Source organism: Engystomops pustulosus, unplaced genomic scaffold, assembly GCF_040894005.1.
Source record: "Engystomops pustulosus unplaced genomic scaffold, aEngPut4.maternal MAT_SCAFFOLD_225, whole genome shotgun sequence".
NCBI classification, from domain to species: domain Eukaryota; kingdom Metazoa; phylum Chordata; class Amphibia; order Anura; family Leptodactylidae; genus Engystomops; species Engystomops pustulosus.
Window position 1 is genome coordinate 44,417 of NW_027285104.1, and position 24,802 is coordinate 69,218.

Consider the following 24,802-nt stretch of genomic DNA (forward strand, 5'->3'; position numbering starts at 1 on the left):
TTTACTATTATTATTATAGTAACTTTTTTATTTTTTGGCGCCGATACAATTGTCCGTCTCTGATTGGACCAGGATTTGGCTGCTCTTCAGCCTCCCGCGTGATTTGAGGTATTTCATCAGTCCCGGCCTCCTCCTCCAGGTGGGCCTCATGCCGTATTCGTGTTCGGGGGTGTCCTCCGCCAGCACCCGCTCTGGACTGTCCGCCAGCGGAGTCTCGGGGGCGTCGCCCGCTTCCTCCCACCTCCTGGAGAGCGGAGTCTGGAGGCCGGGGCTCCGCTTTACACTCGTCTCTGGGGTCCGTATATCCGGGGGGCTGGGGGGCGAGGCGGGCACCGGCGTGGGCACTGCCACATTCTGCCGTGGCCTCCTCCTCGTGGTGCAGAATGACTCCGTCTGCGAGATCCCGGTGGATGAGAAGGATAAGGAGGGGAACTTGCAGACACTCGGCTTCCTCCCTGCTGCCGGGTTCTGGCTCCGGTTTCCGGGTCGGCTGTGTACCGTGCTGTTATTGGAGACGTGGCGGCGCCGGCGCTGACGGGCAGGAAAGTGCAGCTCTAGAGCGCGATCAAACTGCGGAGAAACCTGCGGAGAGAGAAGACGTCAGTGACCGGAGCTCTGCAGCGCCCCCTCCTAAGACAGGCGGCCCGAGACATTACAAGGCAATCCCCCCCCTCCTTCTACAGTTACCCAAGACGTGGAGGCGTCGTGATCCAGGGGTCTGACCGGGACGCATTTTGTTTCGGCCTTGGGCGGCGCCGCCCCATACTCATGGACCGGACCCTCCTGGGGGCTCTCCAGGAAGACCAGGCGAGGCTTACGCGGGTTACAGGCGGTGCGTTTCCGGGGCGGCATCAGCACGAAGACGAGGGTGCGAGAACCACATGATGGAGCGCTGCGCAGGGTCAGCTACAGCCTGGAGAAGGAAGAATACAAGACGTGATAGTACATAGTGTACAGACACGTATTCTATAGCTGTATACAGTGCAGTGTCTCCTATATACATATAGTAATCACATACTATACTGATACATAGTGTACAGACACGTATTCTATAGCTGTATACAGCAGTGTCTCCTATATACATATAGTAATCACATACTATACTGATACATAGTGTATAGACACGTATTCTATAGCTGTATACAGCAGTGTCTCCTATATACATATAGTAATCACATACTATACTGATACATAGTGTACAGACACGTATTCTATAGCTGTATACAGCAGTGTCTCCTATATACATATAGTAATCACATACTATACTGATACATAGTGTACAGACACGTATTCTATAGCTGTATACAGTGCAGTGTCTCCTATATACATATAGTAATCACATACTATACTGATACATAGTGTATAGACATGTATTCTATAGCTGTATACAGTGCAGTGTCTCCTATATACATATAGTAATCACATACTATACTGATACATAGTGTATAGACACGTATTATATAGCTGTATACAGTGCAGTGTCTCCTATATACATATAGTAATCACATACTATACTGATACATAGTGTACAGACACGTATTCTATAGCTGTATACAGCAGTGTCTCCTATATACATATAGTAATCACATACTATACTGATACATAGTGTACAGACACGTATTATATAGCTGTATACAGTGCAGTGTCTCCTATATACATATAGTAATCACATACTATACTGATACATAGTGTATAGACACGTATTCTATAGCTGTATACAGCAGTGTCTCCTATATACATATAGTAATCACATACTATACTGATACATAGTGTATAGACACGTATTCTATAGCTGTATACAGTGCAGTGTCTCCTATATACATATAGTAATCACATACTATACTGATACATAGTGTACAGACACGTATTCTATAGCTGTATACAGCAGTGTCTCCTATATACATATAGTAATCACATACTATACTGATACATAGTGTACAGACACGTATTCTATAGCTGTATACAGCAGTGTCTCCTATATACATATAGTAATCACATACTATACTGATACATTGTATAGACACGTATTCTATAGCTGTATACAGCAGTGTCTCCTATATACATATAGTAATCACATACTATACTGATACATAGTGTATAGACACGTATTCTATAGCTGTATACAGTGTAGCATCTCCTATATACATATAGTAATCACATACTATACTGATACATAGTATACAGACACGTATTCTATAGCTGTATACAGTGCAGTGTCTCCTATATACATATAGTAATCACATACTATACTGATACATAGTGTATAGACACGTATTCTATAGCTGTATACAGTGTAGTGTCTCCTATATACATATAGTAATCACATACTATACTGATACATATAGTGTATAGACACGTATTCTATAGCTGTATACAGTGTAGCGTCTCCTATATACATATAGTAATCACATACTATACTGATACATAGTGTACAGACACGTATTCTATAGCTGTATACAGTGTAGTGTCTCCTATATACATATAGTAATCACATACTATACTGATACATAGTGTATAGACACGTATTCTATAGCTGTATACAGTGCAGTGTCTCCTATATACATATAGTAATCACATACTATACTGATACATAGTGTATAGACACGTATTCTATAGCTGTATACAGTGTAGTGTCTCCTATATACATATAGTAATCACATACTATACTGATACATAGTATAGACACGTATTCTATAGCTGTATACAGTGTAGTGTCTCCTATATACATACTATAGGCACATATCCCCCCTATACTCTATAGATATACATATAACGAGCACGTACACCCGGATACGCCCCTCCCCCGCCTCATCACCTGGACTTCCCGGTTGTAGTCTCCATCCCAGCGGCCCCGCAGCCTCTCACCGGTCAGCGCCCTCTCTCATTGGCCATTCACGGCGGCCCTCGTCGCTGATTGGACGAGCTTTCAGATTGTCCTAACGGCCGAGCCCTGATTGGCCACTGACAGAGAGCGGCGCTCTAGTATTGGCTGCGGAAGCGGGTGACGTCAGTCGGAGCCGGTCGGCATTGGTTCGGAGAGGGGTCACGTGACGCGACGTGCCGCAAAGCGCGCAAATTCAAACTGCCGTAGGAGCCTGAGAGAGGGGAGCGGAGACGAGAGGCCCGGGTTGCGGTACCGTGCGGTGTGTATGAGCGTTTACTATACAGGACAAGTCCCGACATGCACTGCCGCCCCCAGACATGCTGGGACTTGTGGTGTGTGCGCTGCTGCTATACATAGACCGTAATCAGCTGCAGAACTACAACTCCCAGCGTGTCCTCTACCCCTATACACAACACCTCACAGCAGAGGCTGCAGATCTCTTCTCATCCCGAACTTCTCACAGCTGAGGGTTTGCTGCAATATAGCACTGTGCAGTCTGGACACATTGTAACAAACCCTCAGCTGTCAGGATGCAATCTACAAGACCTTATGAAACCCCACAGCTGAGGGTTTGTTACAATGCATCCACACTAACAGCCCACATCTCTCCTGAACGTTTGCTGCAGTCTAATCTGGATACATTGTAACAAACCCTCAGCTGTCAAGTTAGAATCTACCGGATCCTAGAATTTATGACAATCTATTAGCCTGGCAGCCAGAGGGAAGTTTCTAATCTGGATACATTGTGACAAACCCTCAGCTGTCAGGATGCAATCTACAAGGTCATATGATTTCCCACTGCTGATGGTTTGTTGCAATGCATCCGTACCAGCAACACACATCTTTCCTGAGCGTTCGCTACAGTATATTGTCTATTCTGAATACATTGTAACAAACCCTCAGCTGTCCAGTTGCAACCTACAAGATCCTAAGTTTCATAAAGCTGAGAATTTGTGATAATGTCTTAGTCTGGTGCCCGGAGGAAAGTGTCTAGGCTGGATACATTGTCACAAACCCTCAGCTGTCAGGATGGTATCTACAAGATCTTATGATTTCCCACTACTCAGGGTTTGTTACCATTGCTTTCAGTCTAAAAAATATAATGCGCTTACGTTTGTTACAATGTGTCAGGCTGGAGTCCAGAGAGAAGTGTCTAGACTGGGGACATTGTCACGAACCCTCAGCTGTGAGAAACAGGATAAGATTCCAGTGTTTGGGTCACTGACAGCAATTACAGTGGATGTAGAGTCCTCCTGATCTGTCAGGGCTTGGCTGGCACAGGATGTTGGGAGTTGTAGTCGCCCCCTACCGGTGAGGATCCTGGGTGGTCTCTGTCGCTCCTCCTGACTGTCTCCTCGTCTCTTCCAGGATCTGTTCTTCCGATGGCGGTCTCTCTTTCGGTATTGGCACCATGAGATCCAGCCCCCGCCGGCCCCTTATACTGAGAAGACGGAAACTCAACCTCCCGAATCAAGATGGCGCCCGCGTCCCGGAGACCCCCGAGCAGAGGCCGGCCCCCGTGATTGGCTCCCGGGAAAAACGGAAGCAGGAGCTGGGACGCACAAGCCTAGGGTTAGAGGAGGAGAAATCAGCGCCCCCTAGTGATGAGACCTGCGAAGGATCTGCTCAGGCCGACCCCCCCGGACTGTCAGGGGTAAAGGTCATGGGTCACCCCACTATCCCTGATACTCAGCTGGTGGTCGTCCCCCCGGACTGTGACGTGGAGAGCATCATCCAGGCGCTGACCGCCCGGGGGAGGGAGAGCGGGACCCCCAACAAGTTCATCCTCATCGCGGGGAGCGGCGCCCTACACACACAGGCTGAGAAACTCGGACTCCAGAGCAGAGCGGCCGAGGAGACCCCCGCAGCCCCCGCACATCACCGGACCCCCAGGGAGGACAGTACGTACAGTGCAAGATCTTTAAAGACACCACAGAGCTGGAGCTCGTTACATTGTATCAGTGCAGGATGGAGGAGTAACAAACTACTTCTTATCTTCACTGCACCGATACATTGTAACAAACTGCTGTTTGTCCTCAATGCACCCGATACATTTTAACAAACTACTCCTCGTTCTCTTCCACCGACACATTGCAACAAACTGGTCCTTGTCCTCTCTGCACGAAGCAGTGTAACAAACTGCTTCTCGTCCTCACTGCACCGACACATTGCGACAAACTGCTCCTCGTCCTTTCTGCACCGACACATTGCGACAAACTGCTCCTCGTCCTTTCTGCACCGACACATTGCGACAAACTGCTTCCCGTTCCTCTCTGCTCCGACACATTGGGGCAAACTGCTCTTCTTCCTCTCTGCACGATACATTGTAACAAACTGCTCCTCATCCTTCCTGCACCGACACATTGTAACAAACTGCTCCTCATCCTTCCTGCACCGACACGTTGTAACAAACTGCTCCTCGCGCTCCCAATACAGATAAATTGCGACAAACTGCTCCTCCACACCTCTGCATCGACACATTGCGACAAACTGCTCCTGGTCCACTTTGTGCCGACACATTGCGACAAACTGCTCCTCCACACCTCTGCATCGACACATTGTGACAAACTGCTCCTCCACACCTCTGCATCGACACATTGCGACAAACTGCTCCTCCACACCTCTGCATCGACACATTGCGACAAACTGCCCCTGGTCCACTTTGTGCCGACACATTGCGACAAACTGCTCCTCCACACCTCTGCATCGACACATTGTGACAAACTTCTCTTGGTCCTCTTTGCGCCGACACATTGCGACAAACTGCTCTTCGTCCTCTTAGCAGTATCTTGTTACAATGTATTGTGGGAATGTTTGGTGCATTGAATACTTAGGAAGATGAGATGGAGTCTGTTACAGTGTATCGGGGAAGAGAGATGTAATATTCACCTCTTGTGTTACAATGTATCGGGGCAGGGAGAAGCTGTCTGAAGTTGTGTAACAGCTGCTCTAGATCCTCTATATGTATACAGTGTGGCGGACCCTCCTTGCACAGCTGAGGATTTGTTACAATGTTCCAGGCTGGGTTGAGTGGTCTCATGTAGGTCTGGTCTCGTCCGCAGCCTCTAGGGATGGAGCGGAGCTGGACGAGAGTCTGACCAACATCCAGTGGTTGGGGAAGATGAGCTCGGACGGGCTGGGACCCTGTGACGGCAAAACCGAAGCCCCCGAGAAGGAGAACTGCACCCCAGAGGTGGGCGACGTGAAGGTGAGGCAGTAGCTGCAATGTCATGTGACCGTGTATAAGGCATCTGCCCCCTCATATACGCTTACTCTCTTCTGCCCCCAGGTGGAGGAGGTGCAGAAGACCCCCGCAGCCCCACAGTCCTGGCCGCTCGGGCCCTATGAGCGCCCCCCGTACTCCTACATGGCCCTCATCCAGTTTGCTATAAACAGCACCCCCTCCAAGAGGATGACCCTAAAGGACATCTACACCTGGATCGAGGAGCACTTCCCCTACTTCAAGCACGTGGCCAAACCGGGCTGGAAGGTAACGAGCACCGGGAGAGGGGAGGGGTGCACCCAATCACCCCCCACACCCACTGATCACCCCCACATGTCCCCCACAGAACTCCATCCGACACAACCTCTCCCTGCACGACATGTTTGTACGAGAGAGCCCCAGCAACAACAAGATCTCCTACTGGACCATACACCCCCAGGCCAACCGCTGCCTCACCCTAGACCAGGTGTTCAAGGTAAGTGCACACCTACCATCATGTGCTGCACCAGCAGAATAGTGAGTGCAGCTCTGGAGTATAATACAGGATGTAACTCAGGATCAGTACAGGATAAGTAATGTCATGTATGTACAGTGACTGCACCAGCAGCAGAATAGTGAGTGCAGCTCTGGGGTATAATACAGGATGTAACTCAGGATCAGTACAGGATAAGTAATGTCATGTATGTACACAGTGACTGCACCAGCAGCAGAATAGTGAGTGCAGCTCTGGAGTATAATACAGGATGTAACTCAGGATCAGTACAGGATAAGTAATGTCATGTATGTACACAGTGACTGCACCAGCAGCAGAATAGTGAGTGCAGCTCTGGGGTATAATACAGGATGTAACTCAGGATCAGTACAGGATAAGTAATGTCATGTATGTACACAGTGACTGCACCAGCAGCAGAATAGTGAGTGCAGCTCTGGGGTATAATACAGGATGTAACTCAGGATCAGTACAGGATAAGTCATGTCATGTATGTACACAGTGACTGCACCAGCAGCAGAATAGTGAGTGCAGCTCTGGGGTATAATACAGGATGTAACTCAGGATCAGTACAGGATAAGTAATGTCATGTATGTACAGTGACTGCACCAGCAGCAGAATAGTGAGTGCAGCTCTGGAGTATAATACAGGATGTAACTCGGGATCAGTACAGGATAAGTAATGTCATGTATGTACACAGTGACTGCACCAGCAGCAGAATAGTGAGTGCAGCTCTGGAGTATAATACAGGATGTAACTCAGGATCAGTACAGGATAAGTAATGTCATGTATGTACACAGTGACTGCACCAGCAGCAGAATAGTGAGTGCAGCTCTGGGGTATAATACAGGATGTAACTCAGGATCAGTACAGGATAAGTAATGTCATGTATGTACATAGTGACTGCACCAGCAGCAGAATAGTGAGTGCAGCTCTGGAGTATAATACAGGATGTAACTCAGGATCTGTACAGGATAAGTAATGTCATGTATGTACACAGTGACTGTACCAGCAGCAGAATAGTGAGTGCAGCTCTGGAGTATAATACAGGATATAACTCAGGATCAGTACAGGATAAGTAATGTCATGTATGTACAGTGACTGCACCAGCAGCAGAATAGTGAGTGCAGCTCTGGGGTATAATACAGGATGTAACTCAGGATCAGTACAGGATAAGTAATGTCATGTATGTACACAGTGACTGCACCAGCAGCAGAATAGTGAGTGCAGCTCTGGAGTATAATACAGGATGTAACTCAGGATCAGTACAGGATAAGTAATGTCATGTATGTACACAGTGACTGCACCAGCAGCAGAATAGTGAGTGCAGCTCTGGGGTATAATACAGGATGTAACTCAGGATCAGTACAGGATAAGTAATGTCATGTATGTACACAGTGACTGCACCAGCAGCAGAATAGTGAGTGCAGCTCTGGGGTATAATACAGGAGGTAACTCAGGATCAGTACAGGATAAGTAATGTCATGTATGGACACAGTGACTGCACCAGCAGAATAGTGAGTGCAGCTCTGGGGTATAATACAGGATGTAACTCAGGATCAGTACAGGATAAGTAATGTCATGTATGTACATAGTGACTGCACCAGCAGCAGAATAGTGAGTGCAGCTCTGGAGTATAATACAGGATGTAACTCAGGATCTGTACAGGATAAGTAATGTCATGTATGTACACAGTGACTGTACCAGCAGCAGAATAGTGAGTGCAGCTCTGGAGTATAATACAGGATGTAACTCAGGATCAGTACAGGATAAGTAATGTCATGTATGTACAGTGACTGCACCAGCAGCAGAATAGTGAGTGCAGCTCTGGGGTATAATACAGGATGTAACTCAGGATCAGTACAGGATAAGTAATGTCATGTATGTACACAGTGACTGCACCAGCAGCAGAATAGTGAGTGCAGCTCTGGAGTATAATACAGGATGTAACTCAGGATCAGTACAGGATAAGTAATGTCATGTATGTACACAGTGACTGCACCAGCAGCAGAATAGTGAGTGCAGCTCTGGGGTATAATACAGGAGGTAACTCAGGATCAGTACAGGATAAGTAATGTCATGTATGGACACAGTGACTGCACCAGCAGAATAGTGAGTGCAGCTCTGGGGTATAATACAGGATGTAACTCAGGATCAGTACAGGATAAGTAATGTCATGTACGTACACAGTGACTGCACCAGCAGCAGAATAGTGAGTGCAGCTCTAGGGTATAATACAGGATGTAACTCAGGATCAGTACAGGATAAGTAATGTCATGTACGTACACAGTGACTGCACCAGCAGCAGAATAGTGAGTGCAGCTCTGGGGTATAATACAGGATGTAACTCAGGATCAGTACAGGATAAGTAATGTCATGTATGTACACAGTGACTGCACCAGCAGCAGAATAGTGAGTGCAGCTCTGGAGTATAATACAGGATGTAACTCAGGATCAGTACAGGATAAGTAATGTCATGTATGTACACAGTGACTGCACCAGCAGCAGAATAGTGAGTGCAGCTCTGGAGTATAATACTGGATGTAACTCAGGATCAGTACAGGATAAGTAATGTCATGTATGTACACAGTGACTGCACCAGCAGCAGAATAGTGAGTGCAGCTCTGGGGTATAATACAGGATGTAACTCAGGATCAGTACAGGATAAGTAATGTCATGTATGTACACAGTGACTGCACCAGCAGCAGAATAGTGAGTGCAGCTCTGGGGTATAATACAGGATGTAACTCAGGATCAGTACAGGATAAGTAATGTCATGTATGTACACAGTGACTGCACCAGCAGCAGAATAGTGAGTGCAGCTCTGGGGTATAATACAGGAGGTAACTCAGGATCAGTACAGGATAAGTAATGTCATGTATGTACACAGTGACTGCACCAGCAGCAGAATAGTGAGTGCAGCTCTGGGGTATAATACAGGATGTAACTCAGGATCAGTACAGGATAAGTAATGTCATGTATGTACAGTGACTGCACCAGCAGCAGAATAGTGAGTGCAGCCCTGGAGTATAATACAGGATGTAACTCAGGATCAGTACAGGATAAGTAATGTCATGTATGTACACAGTGACTGCACCAGCAGCAGAATAGTGAGTGCAGCTCTGGGGTATAATACAGGATGTAACTCAGGATCAGTACAGGATAAGTAATGTCATGTATGTACACAGTGACTGCACCAGCAGCAGAATAGTGAGTGCAGCTCTGGAGTATAATACAGGATGTAACTCAGGATCAGTACAGGATAAGTAATGCCATGTATGTACACAGTGACTGCACCAGCAGCAGAATAGTGAGTGCAGCTCTGGAGTATAATACAGGATGTAACTCAGGATCAGTACAGGATAAGTAATGTCATGTATGTACACAGTGACTGCACCAGCAGCAGAATAGTGAGTGCAGCTCTGGAGTATAGTACCGGATGTACTGGGGTATATATGATGCTGTACATGTAATGACTGTTATTTTCTTCCCTTCCCTCTCGGTGCTGACATCTTCAGGCCTCCTCCTCCTCCTCCTCGGGGTCCGGTGAACCAGTAAGAAGTCTTGTTTGGTGTTTTTTGGATTTCTCCCTTTTCCACTTATAGCGCAGAGTTCCTAAACTCTCCAATATAAAGTTTATTATATTTTCTCACTGTTTTCAAGATCTCTACTTGCTGTCAGTGAATGTAAATATTCATTGATGACATCTATAACCTATAACATTTCACTGCTGAGGGTTTGTTACAGTCGTGTTCTGTAGATCTTGAAATGTAAGGAAGGGACTAATAGCCTGTATGAGGTGGTTGATGATGGGGGTAGTAGTCTTGGGGGTGGATTTATCCTGTTCTGCTTTGTTGTAGCAGAGGACGACCCCAGAGACGAGTCAGGGTGCGCAGGGCGTGTCGGGTCACATGAAGGGTGAGTTCATGTCTTTCCCTCCTGGTGAGACTCTGGGGGTGTAATATAAGACTGACCCCCTTCGCTTCTCCCCCTCAGCCCCGGAGCGGAAGATGAAGCCTCTGCTGCCCCGGATCGACTCCTACCTCATCCCGGTGCAGTTTCCGGTGGGGCAGCCCCTGATCTTCTCTCCGCTGGAGCCGTTCCGTCCTGATCCGGGGGCCCCTGATGGGCTCCGCTGCAGCAAGAGGGTGAAGATCGCCCCCAAGGTCAGTACATGGTGGAATCGGGAGAGCGAGCAGTCACTGACAGCAAGCAGAGAGAGTGACTGACTTGTTTCTCTTCCAGGTTCTGTTGGAGACTGAGGAGTCGGCAGTGTCGGAACCGGTTCCGGTAGAAGTGGACTCTCCGGTGTTACACAGCAGCCTCCCCCAGTGCCAGCGGGGGTCCCGGAGGAAGCAGCTGCTGGTCACCCCCCGATCCCAGGAGCCAGAACTGGTCCTGCCAGACACCAGCTCCTCGGACTCCGGGCTGGACACCCAGTTCTCCTTCCTGCAGGAGACCCAACCCCCGGAGGGGGCGACCCAGATCACCCAGGACGAGGGCTACTCCTTCAAGACCCCCGTCAAGGAGAAGTTCCTGAAGCTTCCGGCCTCCTCCACTCCCAGTAAACCCATGAGCGACGCCTTGTGCCTCCAGCCCTGGGAGTCGGACTCCCCCCTCACCCGAGACCCCTTACCAGAATTCAGCCCAGTCCGAATACCCCGGGGCGCGGCGCTCACCCCCTTTAAGGACAGTTACGGGACCCTCAGTTTCTGGGAGACTCCCTTCAAGGATCTGCCTTATTTTGGTTCCCCTCCGGATCTGGTGGGCACCGGCTCGCCCGCTTCCCCTCAGGCAGAGACTCTGGAGACCCCCGGCGCGGCCCGCAAACACAGACGCTGCTCCAAGGAGCTGCAGGTAGGGGGCGCCGCTAACCGATCCCTGCTGGAGGGGCTGGTGCTGGACACGAAGGACGAGAGCCTCAGCAAGATCCTCCTGGACATCAGCTTCAGCGGCTTAGAGGAGGACAATGGCACCGGCACGGACACCTCCTACTGGGGGCAGCTCCTCGGGGAGCTCCGGTAAGCCCCGCCCCCTGGTGAGGGGTGAGGGGATCACTAATCAGTTCTACTGACCGACAAGGTTCTGCACCCCAAACCTTACAAATATCCGTCATCAAAATATTCAGGAATCTGGGAAAGCTGGGTGATCTAGGAGTCTCAGATCCTAAATAGCAACTCCTGAACTATAGGAAAATGTAATGTATTCTTAGGGTCCTGGGAAAGCTGGGTTACCACTTGGGAGTCTAGGCAACTCCTGCTTTGTAAGACTGACCTATAGGAACTTCTGATGTAATTTTATGCAGATCTGCCATTCGGGGTCCAGAGAAAGCTGGGTGATGTACAATATGAGTGTCGTTATGCTTCCCCTGCTGAATGTTAGAGATTTGCCACTCATTGTCCTGGGAAAGCTGGGTTACAACTGACACGGATGTTGGCACAACTCAGACCCAGCTTTTCCCACTTAATTCCATTACTGTTAATGATACTGAGTGAGGACCAATGTGACTGTCAGTCAGGGTCCCCAGCTTTCCTTAGGCTTCAAAAAGGCGACTAGGGAGCAGCTAGGCACAACCCAGGATCGGATTTTTTATATAAATGTTGTCATTCTGGGAAAGCTGGGTAGTGACCAGAATGAGCTACGATATTGCACCAACACAGAATATATATCCCAGCTTTCCCTGGAATTATATATACAAGTAATCTCTGGCTGTCACCCAGCTTTCCAGGATAGTGGTGGGGCAGAATGATGTAATGACTTGGGGTGTGAGGGATATTTATATATATGTGATATGTAGCTGTATATAATGTATATGTTCTTACCAGTCACTTTATAGCCCCGCCCCCTATCAATGGGACACACCCACATTAGGATTTAAAGGTGCAGCTTTACTATTCCTTACTACCTCCGCTTGCTGTCAGTAAGTGGGAAACATTTGCCCGGGCGGGATTCCTTTGCTCCAAACCCTCAGCTGTGAGAAGTTATGGGTCTGCGCAGGTCTTCAGCTCAAGAATGGTCCCGTTTACTGACAGCAAGCGGAGATCTGCAAAAAGTGGATTATGGGTAAACACCTTCTTGTAGGGTCACGGGGGGAGGGGAGTTGTGATCGACGACGGATACGGGGTGTAAATGTGTCATAAAGTTAATGGATAGTATTAGGTGTACCGTCCCTTTAAATCCTGGCATTCTGGGGTATATTATGTGTATGTTATAACTTATGGGATGTATAGTGTTAGTGCCCCTCCCCCACATTAATCACAAGTCTCCATCGCCCAAAATCGGATCGTTCTGCTCCTGGTCAAGTCCTCACTCAGCTTTCCCACAGTCCTGAATGGCAATTATAACCTGGAAATGAGTGGAAAGTGGATCACGCATCCCTGAGTGGTGTGTAATTAGTGCTCACCCAGCTTTCCCGGGAGCAGGCACCAACCCTACTTCTGTAACTGACCGTGTAAAATAATTTATATAAGGTTGTAATTCTCACGTTGGCCACTAGAGTAGGAGTATCTCACTTTACAGCCTGCTGCGAAGCTATACATTACCGCTGGTCTCAGGCCCCGCCCCCTCCGTATAGCAGCGTCGCATCGTTATATTACTCTGGTTATAAGGTTATTATTATCTGTATCACAATATCTGCAATTAAAAGAGATGTCAACCCTACAGTGTCTTCATTGCTTGATGGATGGCTGATAACAGAGAGCAGTAGCGCAGGGCGATTGATCTGATTTGGATGATGGAATTCCTCTTTGATACATTGTAGTGTGAGCTGCTATTGGATACATTGTTGCAGTGATCTACAGTGGGCGGGGCATGCTGACAGGTGGGTGGGGCATGCTGGGAGTTGTAGTTTTTGCATTCAGAGGCTCTTGTCACTCCACTCCCTCCAAATTCCTGTCCTGCCAGCACGTCCCCCTCCCCCTGTCTCCATGGAGAAGGCGTACACACAAGTGTGTGATGATGGGAGTGGTTGTCTTCCACTGATCGGGTGAGTTCCTTTAATATTCACTAAGAAGTGTCCCCATAGGATTGAATGGAGCCGCATAGGGGGGAGGATTCCAGATACTATCCTCTATTATGTCCATACAGATCTAATACTTCTCACAGCTGAGGGTTTGCTACAATTGTAGACTATCCTGTGCAGACTAAAGAGACTGATACACAGTAACAAAGTATCCGAACCACAGAGGAGATGGCTCTAATGAAGTGTTTAGCTCACAGATTGATGCCTTGACTGGATAATATTGTAACAAACCCTCAGCTGTGATGATTATGAGAACAAGCAGACCATCCTCTGTGTGGTAATCGTTCTGATACGTTTTTACCTGCACTGATACACAGTAACAAATTATAAGAACGAGAGAAGGAGATAGCTCTGCTGATATGTTCGTATCATATTGTAACAAAACCTCAGCTGTGATAAGTATAATCAAATAAACTCTTCTGTGTGATAAGTCTTTGTGTCCATTTTGCTTGCGCTAATACACAGTGACAATATATATATTGGAACAAGGGAGGCTCTGGATTATATTGTAACAAACCTTCAGCTGTCATAAGTATGAAAACAAGTGGATGGTCCTGTGTGATCACCGGACAGATACATGTTGCCTGCACTAATACATAGTAGCAAAGTATTAGAATAAGAGAGGAGATAGCGTTGCTGATGTGTTTGGCTCATAGAGGTGTATCTAGACTGGATCACATTGTAACAAAACCTCAGCTGTAATAACTGAAAACAAGTAGACCATCCACTGAGTGATAATCAGACTTATCCATGTTACTAGCACAGTGACATTGTATCAGATCATGAAAGAGAATCTCATCTGTTTTCCTCTGAATTCTAATGTAACAAACCTTCAGCTGTGAGCAGTATGAGACCAAGAATGCCATTCTTGGTGTGATGATTGGACTGATAAATGTTTCCTGCACTGATACACAGTGACAATGTATCAGAACGTGAAAGAGGATTGTGCTGCTGATGTGATTGGCTCCTGGATAACATTGTAACAAACCTTCAGCTGTGAACAGTATGAGACCAAGTAGACCATTGTCCATGTGAGAATTGGACTGATACATGTTGCCTGCACTGATACACAGTGACAATGTAGCAGAACATGAAAGAGAATTGTGCTGATGATGCGTTTGGCTCTAGATAACATTATAACAAACCTTCAGCTGTGAGCAGTATGAGGTTACCTGCTGGTGGAAGGAGATTGTTGTAGTAATATAACCGGGTCTGAAAGTCTGAGCTGCAGATTTGTATCTCTCATAGACGACTAGAACTAGAGCATTGCTCTCCTTAAAGGGGATGTCCATAATTAGAAAAACATGTCAACTTTTGACAAATAGCTCCCCCAGAGGTTATGTATGGTATATACTAATATATTTACCCTGTCTGTTTCCAGGTACTAGGATCCCCTCAACCCCAATGCCTCCACCATGTCGTGGTGCCCTCACCCCGCTCCAATACTGTCAGACCCCCCAGTCCACACCTCTGGCTTCACACTGCGCAGCACCCATAGGATCGCACTACAGCGCCCCCCTTATACAGACGCCAAGCTAGAGCTGATGAGGAAACTCAGGAGCCCTTTAAGGTCACAGCAGCCCCCACCTCACACCCTGGGCTACCTCACCTGGCTAGAAGTCAGTCGCTTGCCCCCTCTTCTCCCACTGCGCCAAGACAGACCCCATGACAGCGCTGTGTGGCGTCAGATCACTGCAGCTCCGGCCAGTCCCGGACCCCGGGAGACCATCCCTCCACCATCCCGTATGGAGGAGAATACATGGGACAAATTTATCTGCTGCAGTGGAATTCGGAGAAGCGAAAAGAATTTAAGGACCTTACGTATACGTAGCCAAGGACGAGCGCCCCCTACAGACACTCATGGGAATATTCTTCCACCTGAAGGCTTTAGACGGTGAGAAGCATGAAAGGGTTAATGTTGCATACCTGGGGTACATATATCCTGGCTTTGTAGGGAGGGGATAGAGAGAACTGTGCAGATGTATTTTTGAGGAGGAGACAGAGAACTGTGCTTGTAGGGGGGATGGAGAGAACTGTGCAGCTTTGACTGTAGGGAGGGGATAGAGAGGACTGTGCAGCTGTGACTGTAGGGAGGGGATAGAGAGGACTGTGCAGCTGTGACTGTAGGGAGGTGATAGAGAGGACTGTGCAGCTTTGTCTGTAGGGAGGGGATAGAGAGAAATGTGCAGCTGTGACTGTAGAGAGGGGATAGAAAGAGAACTGTGCAGCTGTATTTTTGAGGAATAGACAGAGAACTGGGCTTGTAGGGAAGGGATGGAGATAACTGTGCAGCTTTGACTGTAGAAAGGGGATAGAGAGGACTGTGCAGCTGTCACTGTAGGGAGAGGTTAGAGAGGACTGTGCAGCTGTGAGTGTGGGGAGGGGACAAAGAGAAGTGTGACGGTGTGACTGTATGCTGGGGACAAAGATTATTGCGCAGTTGTGAGTGTAAGGAGGGGGTAGAGAGAGATCTGTGCAGCTGTGACTGTAGGGAGGGGATAGAGAGGACTGTGCAGCTGTGACTGTACAATGGGGATAGAGAGGACTGTGCAGCTGTGACTGTACTATGGGGATAGAGAGGACTGTGCAGCTTTGACTGTAGGGAGGGGACAGAGAGGACTGTGCAGCTGTGACTGTAGGGATGGGATAGAGAGAATTGTGCAGCTATGACTGTAGGGAGGGGATAGAGTGATCTTTGCAGCTGTTACTGTAGGGAGGGGAAATAGAAGACTGTGCAGCTGTGACTGTAGTGAGGGGATAGAGAGAACTGTGCAGCTGTGACTGTAGTGAGGGGATAGAGAGAACTGTGCAGCTGTGACTGTAGGGAGGGGATAGAGAGGACTGTGCAGCTGTGACTCTAGGGAGGGGATAGAGAGGACTGTGCAGCTGTGACTGTAGGGAGGGGATAGAGAGGACTGTGCAGCTGTGACTGTAGGGAGGGGATAGAGAGGACTGTGCAGCTGTGACTCTAGGGAGGGGATAGAGAGGATTGTGCAGCTGTGACTGTAGGGAGGGGATAGAGAGATGATAGAGGACACATGAGTGATGATGAATGTAAAGTGTAATATTTGCACCGGGCAGGATGAGAGTAATAGTGGTAGTATACTTATAGATACTTTTCTGTGATGTTTTTGGACAGGTACACGGCACCAGATACAACCCCTGTGACTGGATCAGAAGTGGCAACCATCATTAAGGAGACAGGATTTAACAGCGCGCCCCAATACCCCAACAAACCCCATAAACTGATCACAAAGAACAACTCCCCCAAACACCATGAAATCCTAGAGAAATATCGGGAACTACAAAGAGGAGCACGAAGTGTCGCACCCTATAACAGCAGACTGACCACTCCAAGGACGGCGACCCAAGTGACCCCAGCGTAACCCCAGCGTGACCACTAAACTGTAAAAAATCAGGGAATTTGTGAATCTGTATGCAATTGGGAAACTGTATCCCACAGCACAAACTTAGATACATTGCATTCATTTGCATGACTAACCTGTCACAATTGTCATAGGTAAAATCTATTTGTTCATCCTCCTAAGTACAGAAATCGTTTTCCAATCTGCCTCTTTGTATTCTGCAACTTTACATCCTACAACAAGCTTGGGGCTACATAGCATTAGTGGGAGGCCGAGTAGGTGACAGGACCCTCTGCACCTGGGGGCTTTACAATTTAAGAACTATGAGTTGAGAACAATGTTGGGTCAAAGATACATTAACCTATGTCTCACAGCTGTGATTGTAGTAAGAGGATAGAGAGGACTGTGCAGCTGTGACTGTAGGGAGCGGGATAGAGAGATGTGTGCAGCTGTGACTGTAGGGAGGGGAGAGAGAGGACTGTGCAGCTGTGACTGTAGGGAGGGGGATAGAGAGATGTGTGCAGCTGTGATTGTAGGGAGGGGAGAGAGAGGACTGTGCAGCTGTGACTGTAGGGAGGGGGATAGAGAGATGTGTGCAGCTGTGACTGTAGGGAGGGGAGAGAGAGGACTGTGCAGCTGTGACTGTAGGGAGGGGATAGAGAGGACTGTGCAGCTGTGACTGTAGGGAGAGGATAGAGAGGTAGAGAGGACTGTGCAGCTGTGACTGTAGGGAGGGGATAGAGAGGACTGTGCAGCTGTGACTGTACATTGGGGATAGAGAGGACTGTGCAGCTGTGACTGTAGTAAGAGGATACAGAGGACTGTGCAGCTGGGACTGTAGGAAGAGGATAGAGAGGGCTGTGCAGCTGTGACTGAATGAAAGGGATAAAGAGGACTGTGCAGCTGTGACTGAAGGGAGGGGATAGAGAGCACTGTGCAGCTGTGACTGTAGGGAGGGGAGAGAGAGGACTGTGGAGCTGTGACTGTAGGAACAGGATAGAGAGGACTGTGCAGCTGTGACTGTAGGGAGGGGATAGAGTGATCTTTGCAGCTGTTACTGCAGGGAAGGGAAAGAGAGGACTGTGCAGCTGTGACTGTAGGGAGGGATAGAGAGAACTGTGCAGCTGTGACTGAAGGGAGGGGCGAGAGAGGACTGTGCAGCTGTGACTGTAGGAAAGGGATAGAGAGGACTGTGCAGCTGTGACTGTAGGGAGGGGATAGAGTGATCTTTGCAGCTGTTACTGTAGGGAGGGGATAGAGAGGACTGTGCAGCTGTGACTGTAGGAGGGGATAGAGAGAACTGTGCAGCTGTGACTGTAGGGAGGGGAGAGAGAGGACTGTGCAGCTGTGACTGTAGGGAGGGGATAGGGAGGATTGTGCAGCTGTGACTGTAGGGAGGGGATATAGAGGATTGTGCAGATGTGACTGTAGGGAGGGGACAGAGAGGACTGTGCAGCTGTGACTGTAGGGAGGGGACAGAGAGGACTGTGCAGCTGTGACTGTAGGGAGGGGATAGAGAGGACTGTGCAGCTGTGACTGTAGGGAGGGGATAGAGAGGACTGTGCAGCTGTGACTGTAGGGAGGGGATAGAGAGGACTGTGCAGCTGTGACTGTAGGGAGAGGATAGAGAGGTAGAGAGGACTGTGCAGCTGTGACTGTAGGGAGGGGATAGAGAGGACTGTGCAGCTGTGACTGTACATTGGGGATAGAGAGGACTGTGCAGCTGTGACTGTAGTAAGAGGATACAGAGGACTGTGCAGCTGGGACTGTAGGAAGAGGATAGAGAGGGCTGTGCAGCTGTGACTGAATGAAAGGGATAAAGAGGACTGTGCAGCTGTGACTGAAGGGAGGGGATAGAGAGCACTGTGCAGCTGTGACTGTAGGGAGGGGAGAGAGAGGACTGTGGAGCTGTGACTGTAGGAACAGGATAGAGAGGACTGTGCAGCTGTGACTGTAGGGAGGGGATAGAGTGATCTTTGCAGCTGTTACTGCAGGGAAGGGAAAGAGAGGACTGTGCAGCTGTGACTGTAGGGAGGGATAGAGAGAACTGTGCAGCTGTGACTGAAGGGAGGGGCGAGAGAGGACTGTGCAGCTGTGACTGTAGGAAAGGGATAGAGAGGACTGTGCAGCTGTGACTGTAGGGAGGGGATAGAGTGATCTTTGCAGCTGTTACTGTAGGGAGGGGATAGAGAGGACTGTGCAGCTGTGACTGTAGGAGGGGATAGAGAGAACTGTGCAGCTGTGACTGTAGGGAGGGGAGAGAGAGGACTGTGCAGCTGTGACTGTAGGGAGGGGATAGGGAGGATTGTGCAGCTGTGACTGTAGGGAGGGGATATAGAGGATTGTGCAGATGTGACTGTAGGGAGGGGACAGAGAGGACTGTGCAGCTGTGACTGTAGGGAGGGGACAGAGAGGACTGTGCAGCTGTGACTGTAGGGAGGGGATAGAGAGGACTGTGCAGCTGTGACTGTAGGGAGGGGATAGAGAGGACTGTGCAGCTGTGACTGTAGGGAGAGATAGAGAGAATTTTGCAGATGTGACAGGGATAGAGAGGACTGTGCAGATGTGCAGCTGTACTGTTACTGCGTGGGGCGCCATTGGTGGCATTATTACCATCTGATTACATCTCCCCCAATGTCTGTGTGCTTGGCAGCTGTTATGGTGGTCTGGGTCAGAAAAGGAAGTAAAGGGAAAGAGAAAAGTACCAGGTTCTGCTGGTTCTGCTGATGTCTGGACTCTCTACCCCTCATGCTCGGACCCAGGAAGGGTTTCCCTTCTATAGGCGGCTTTTTCCAAGTTTTTTTCATCCACTCAGTGTAGTTTCCATGTTTATCATGTTATAGACTTATACCATATGGAGAAGAGCGCAGGGCCCTGTACACATGACGTCTACAACATCCTCGGAGCTTTGGTTTGCTTCCTCTTTCCAGTACATGTGACTTTGTGGTGAGGGTGCTGTGACCTCTCACCCTGTATACACCCAGGAAACATCAGCCGGGGTTTTCCTACCAGAACCTTCCGGTGTCTCCGTCAGATTCAGTTTCATTCCAATTTCATATATATTGCAGGTATATATTTATATGTGTGGTATATACACTCACCGGCCACTTTATTAGGTCCACCATGCTAGTAACGTGTTGGACCCCCTTTTGCCTTCAGAACTGCCTCAATTCTTCGTGGCATAGATACAACAAGGTGCTGGAAGCTCCTCAGAGATTTTGCTCCATAGTGACATGATGGCATCACACAGTTGCCGCAGATTTGTCGGCTGCACATCCATGATGCGAATCTCCCGTTCCACCACATCCCAAAGATGCTCTATTGGATTGAGATCTGGTGACTGTGGAGGCCATTTGTGTCCAGTGACCTCATTGTCATGTTCAAGAAACCAGTCTGAGATGATTCCAGCTTTATGACATGGCGCATTATCCTGCTGAAAGTAGCCATCAGATGTTACAGGGTACATTGTGCTCATAAAGGGATGGACATGGGCAGCAACAATACTCAGGTAGGCTGTGGCGTTGTACCAAGGGGCCCAAAGACACCATGACACCACCACCACCAGCCTGAGCCGCTGATACAAGGCAGGATGGATCCATGACACCACCACCACCAGCCTGACCCGCTGATACAAGGCAGGATGGATCCATGACAACACCACCACCAGCCTGACCCGCTGATACAAGGCAGGATGGATCCATGACACCACCACCACCAGCCTGAGCCGCTGATACAAGGCAGGATGGATCCATGACACCACCACCACCAGCCTGAGCCGCTGATACAAGGCAGGATGGATCCATGACACCCCCACCACCAGCCTGACCCGCTGATACAAGGCAGGATGGATCCATGACACCCCCACCACCAGCCTGACCCGCTGATACAAGGCAGGATGGATCCATGACACCCCCACCACCACCAGCCTGACCCGCTGATACAAGGCAGGATGGATCCATGACACCACCACCACCAGCCTGAGCCGCTGATACAAGGCAGGATGAATCCATGACACCACCAGCACCAGCCTGACCCGCTGATACAAGGCAGGATGGATCCATGACACCACCACCACCAGCCTGAGCCGCTGATACAAGGCAGGATGGATCCATGACACCACCACCACCAGCCTGACCCGCTGATACAAGGCAGGATGGATCCATGACACCACCACCACCAGCCTGACCCGCTGATACAAGGCAGGATGGATCCATGACACCACCACCACCAGCCTGACCCGCTGATACAAGGCAGGATGGATCCATGACACCACCACCACCAGCCTGAGCCGCTGATACAAGGCAGGATGGATCCATGACACCACCACCACCAGCCTGACCCGCTGATACAAGGCAGGATGGATCCATGACACCACCACCACCAGCCTGAGCCGCTGATACAAGGCAGGATGGATCCATGACACCACCACCACCAGCCTGAGCCGCTGATACAAGGCAGGATGGATCCATGACACCACCAGCACCAGCCTGAGCCGCTGATACAAGGCAGGATGGATCCATGACACCACCACCACCAGCCTGAGCCGCTGATACAAGGCAGGATGGATCCATGACACCACCACCAGCCTGAGCCGCTGATACAAGGCAGGATGGATCCATGACACCACCACCACCACCAGCCTGACCCGCTGATACAAGGCAGGATGGATCCATGACACCACCACCACCAGCCTGAGCCGCTGATACAAGGCAGGATGGATCCATGACACCACCACCAGCCTGAGCCGCTGATACAAGGCAGGATGGATCCATGACACCACCACCACCAGCCTGACCCGCTGATACAAGGCAGGATGGATCCATGACACCACCACCACCAGCCTGACCCGCTGATACAAGGCAGGATGGATCCATGACACCACCACCACCAGCCTGACCCGCTGATACAAGGCAGGATGGATCCATGACACCACCACCACCAGCCTGACCCGCTGATACAAGGCAGGATGGATCCATGACACCACCACCACCAGCCTGACCCGCTGATACAAGGCAGGATGGATCCATGACACCACCACCACCAGCCTGAGCCGCTGATACAAGGCAGGATGGATCCATGACACCACCACCACCAGCCTGACCCGCTGATACAAGGCAGGATGGATCCATGACACCAGCACCACCAGCCTGACCCGCTGATACAAGGCAGGATGGATCCATGACACCACCACCACCAGCCTGACCCGCTGATACAAGGCAGGATGGATCCATGACACCACCACCACCAGCCTGACCCGCTGATACAAGGCAGGATGGATCCATGACACCACCACCACCAGCCTGACCCGCTGATACAAGGCAGGATGGATCCATGACACCACCACCACCAGCCTGACCCGCTGATACAAGGCAGGATGGATCCATGACACCACCACCACCAGCCTGAGCCACTGATACAAGGCAGGATGGATCCATGACACCACCACCACCAGCCTGACCCGCTGATACAAGGCAGGATGGATCCATGACACCACCACCAGCCTGAGCCACTGATACAAGGCAGGATGGATCCATGACACCACCACCACCAGCCTGAGCCGCTGATACAAGGCAGGATGGATCCATGACACCACCACCACCAGCCTGAGCCGCTGATACAAGGCAGGATGGATCCATGACACCACCACCACCAGCCTGACCCGCTGATACAAGGCAGGATGGATCCATGACACCACCACCAGCCTGACCCGCTGATACAAGGCAGGATGGATCCATGACATCACCACCACCAGCCTGACCCACTGATACAAGGCAGGATGGATCCATGACACCACCACCAGCCTGACCCGCTGATACAAGGCAGGATGGATCCATGACACCACCACCACCAGCCTGACCCGCTGATACCAGGCAGGATGGATCCATGCTTTCATGTTGTTGACGCCAAATTCTGACCCTACCATCCGAATGTTGCAGCAGAAATCGAGACTCATCAGACCAGGCAACGTTTTTCCAATCTTCTACTGTCCAATTTCGATGAGCTTGTGCAAATTGTAGCCTCAGTTTCCTGTTCTTAGCTGAAAGGAGTGGCACCCGGTGTGGTCTTCTGCTGCTGTAGCCCATCTGCCTCAAAGTTGGACGTACTGTGCGTTCAGAGATGCTCTTCTGCCTACCTTGGTTGTAACAGGTGGTGATTTGAGTCACTGTTGCCTTTCTATCAGCTCGAACCAGTCTGCCCATTCTCCTCTGACCTCTGGCATCAACAAGGCATTTCCGCCCACAGAACTGCCGCTCACTGGATGTTTTTTTCTTTTTCGGACCATTCTCTGTAAACCCTAGAGACAGTTTCTGAAATACTCAGACCAGCCCTTCTGGCACCAACAACCATGCCACGTTCAAAGGCCTCAAATCACCTTTCTTCCCCATACTGATGCTCGGGAGAACTGCAGGAGATTGTCTGGACCATGTCTACATGCCTAAATGCACTGAGTTGCCGCCATGTGATTGGCTGATTAGAAATTACGTGTTAACGAGCAGTTGGACAGGTGTAACTAATAAAGTGGCCAGTGAGTGTATATTGCAGGTATATGGGGGGCATTTCATTTCTCCCACCAGGCCCCCAATTTTGCTACAATTTTACAGATTTGGGAGTGTGGGACACAATTTTGCATGACTGAAGCATGTAAGGGGCTTCCAATGTAGATCGAAACCCCCCTGACTGCTTACAGAGGGGTCTGATCCTCCGATAGCAGCCCCAGGGCCCTATGAGTGCCCCCGGGCAGGATCTGATTGTAACTCACTGAGCATGCTCAGTACTGCAGTACATTTGTATTTTTGCAGTGATGAGGTGACTGGTCTTTGTTTCTTTGTTTCCTTCATTCTCAGGATGTTCTAGATCAGGGTAGGGAACTTATGGCTCGGAATGTGGCTCTTTTGTTGGCTGCATCCGGCTCTCAGGCAGATCTGTAATATATAGTGATGGCCGCTGTGTGTGTCTTAGACTGATCACTGGACACAGGCAGCGATGTTACCTCTGCCTACGTCCTTTGTATGACCCAGGTGCCATCGCCGCAATCCTCTAAGCCTGGGTCAAAGAGAAGAGCGTGGGAGGGATGAGGAGCTGGCTGCAGGGAGCACAGGGAGGTGAATATTCTTTTTTTTTTTTTTGCTGTGACTACCTATCTACTGGGAAACATGTGCCGTGGCTACCTATCTACTGGGAGACATGTGCTGTGGCTACCTATCTACTGGGGGGCATGTGCTGTGACTACCTATCTACTGGGAGACATGTGCTGTGGCTACCTATCTACTGGGGGTACATGTGCTGTGGCTACCTATCTACTGGGGGTACATGTGCTGTGGCTACCTATCTACTGGGAGACATGTGCTGTGACTATCTATCTACTGGGAGACATGTGCCGTGACTACCTATCTACTGGGAGACATGTGCTGTGGCTACCTATCTACTGGGGGTACATGTGCCGTGGCTACCTATCTACTGGGAGACATGTGCTGTGGCTACCTATCTACTGGGGGTACATGTGCCGTGGCTACCTATCTGCTGAGAGACATGTGCTGTGACTACCTATCTAGTGGGGAGCATGTGCTGTGGCTACCTATCTACTGGGAGACATGTGCCGTGGCTACCTATCTACTGGGGGGACATGTGCTGTGACTACCTATCTACTGGGAGACATGTGCCGTGGCTACCTATCTACTGGGGGAGCATGTGCTGTGACTACCTATCTACTGGGAGACATGTGCTATGACTATCTATCTACTGGGGGAGCATGTGCTGTGACTACCTATCTACTGGGAGACATGTGCCGTGGCTACCTATCTACTGGGGGAGCATGTGC

General features: G+C 49.6%; 3 protein-coding genes across 5 annotated transcripts; 2 read left to right on the forward strand and 1 right to left on the reverse strand.

Moving 5' to 3' along the window:
* Positions 1-2,965, reverse strand: RHNO1 (RAD9-HUS1-RAD1 interacting nuclear orphan 1). 2 transcript variants are annotated; one of them, XM_072132094.1, is made up of 3 exons: positions 2,816-2,965; positions 688-913; positions 1-582 (listed from the first exon to the last, which is right to left on the reverse strand). In XM_072132094.1, the coding sequence occupies exons 2-3, from the start codon at positions 850-852 to the stop codon at positions 28-30; spliced, it is 720 nt and encodes a 239-aa protein (XP_071988195.1). In that variant the 5' UTR covers positions 853-913; positions 2,816-2,965; the 3' UTR covers positions 1-27. The 2 variants fall into 2 exon arrangements, with proteins under 2 accessions (XP_071988195.1, XP_071988196.1); XM_072132095.1 differs by having other exon boundaries at positions 2,785-2,954.
* Positions 2,966-3,000: 35 nt separating this feature from the next.
* FOXM1 (forkhead box M1) lies at positions 3,001-13,228 on the forward strand. Of its 2 annotated transcripts, none has more exons than XM_072132089.1 (9): positions 3,001-3,143; positions 4,253-4,785; positions 5,947-6,092; positions 6,174-6,374; positions 6,454-6,582; positions 10,116-10,151; positions 10,458-10,515; positions 10,594-10,763; positions 10,843-13,228. In XM_072132089.1, exons 2-9 carry the CDS (start codon positions 4,296-4,298, stop codon positions 11,620-11,622), a joined length of 2,010 nt encoding a protein of 669 aa, XP_071988190.1. In that variant the 5' UTR covers positions 3,001-3,143; positions 4,253-4,295; the 3' UTR covers positions 11,623-13,228. The 2 variants fall into 2 exon arrangements, with proteins under 2 accessions (XP_071988190.1, XP_071988191.1); XM_072132090.1 differs by having other exon boundaries at positions 10,461-10,515.
* A 240-nt stretch (positions 13,229-13,468) lies between these two features.
* On the forward strand, positions 13,469-17,319 carry TEX52 (testis expressed 52). The gene is made up of 3 exons (XM_072132093.1): positions 13,469-13,582; positions 15,000-15,512; positions 16,758-17,319. Exons 2-3 carry the CDS (start codon positions 15,034-15,036, stop codon positions 17,002-17,004), a joined length of 726 nt encoding a protein of 241 aa, XP_071988194.1. The 5' UTR covers positions 13,469-13,582; positions 15,000-15,033; the 3' UTR covers positions 17,005-17,319.
* The last annotated feature ends 7,483 nt before the right edge of the window (positions 17,320-24,802 follow it).

Coding starts and splice junctions, on each gene's coding strand:
- TEX52 (XM_072132093.1), top strand. CDS start 15,034: ATGTCGTGGTGCCCTCACCCCGCTCCAATACTGTCAGACCCCCCAGTC. Junction 15,513..16,757: donor CCACCTGAAGGCTTTAGACG/GTGAGAAGCATG, acceptor GTTTTTGGACAG/GTACACGGCACCAGATACAA.
- FOXM1 (XM_072132089.1), top strand. CDS start 4,296: ATGAGATCCAGCCCCCGCCGGCCCCTTATACTGAGAAGACGGAAACTC. Junction 6,375..6,453: donor TGGCCAAACCGGGCTGGAAG/GTAACGAGCACC, acceptor TGTCCCCCACAG/AACTCCATCCGACACAACCT. Junction 6,583..10,115: donor CCCTAGACCAGGTGTTCAAG/GTAAGTGCACAC, acceptor TGACATCTTCAG/GCCTCCTCCTCCTCCTCCTC.
- RHNO1 (XM_072132094.1), bottom strand. CDS start 852: ATGCCGCCCCGGAAACGCACCGCCTGTAACCCGCGTAAGCCTCGCCTG. Junction 583..687: donor ACGACGCCTCCACGTCTTGG/GTAACTGTAGAA, acceptor CTCTCTCCGCAG/GTTTCTCCGCAGTTTGATCG.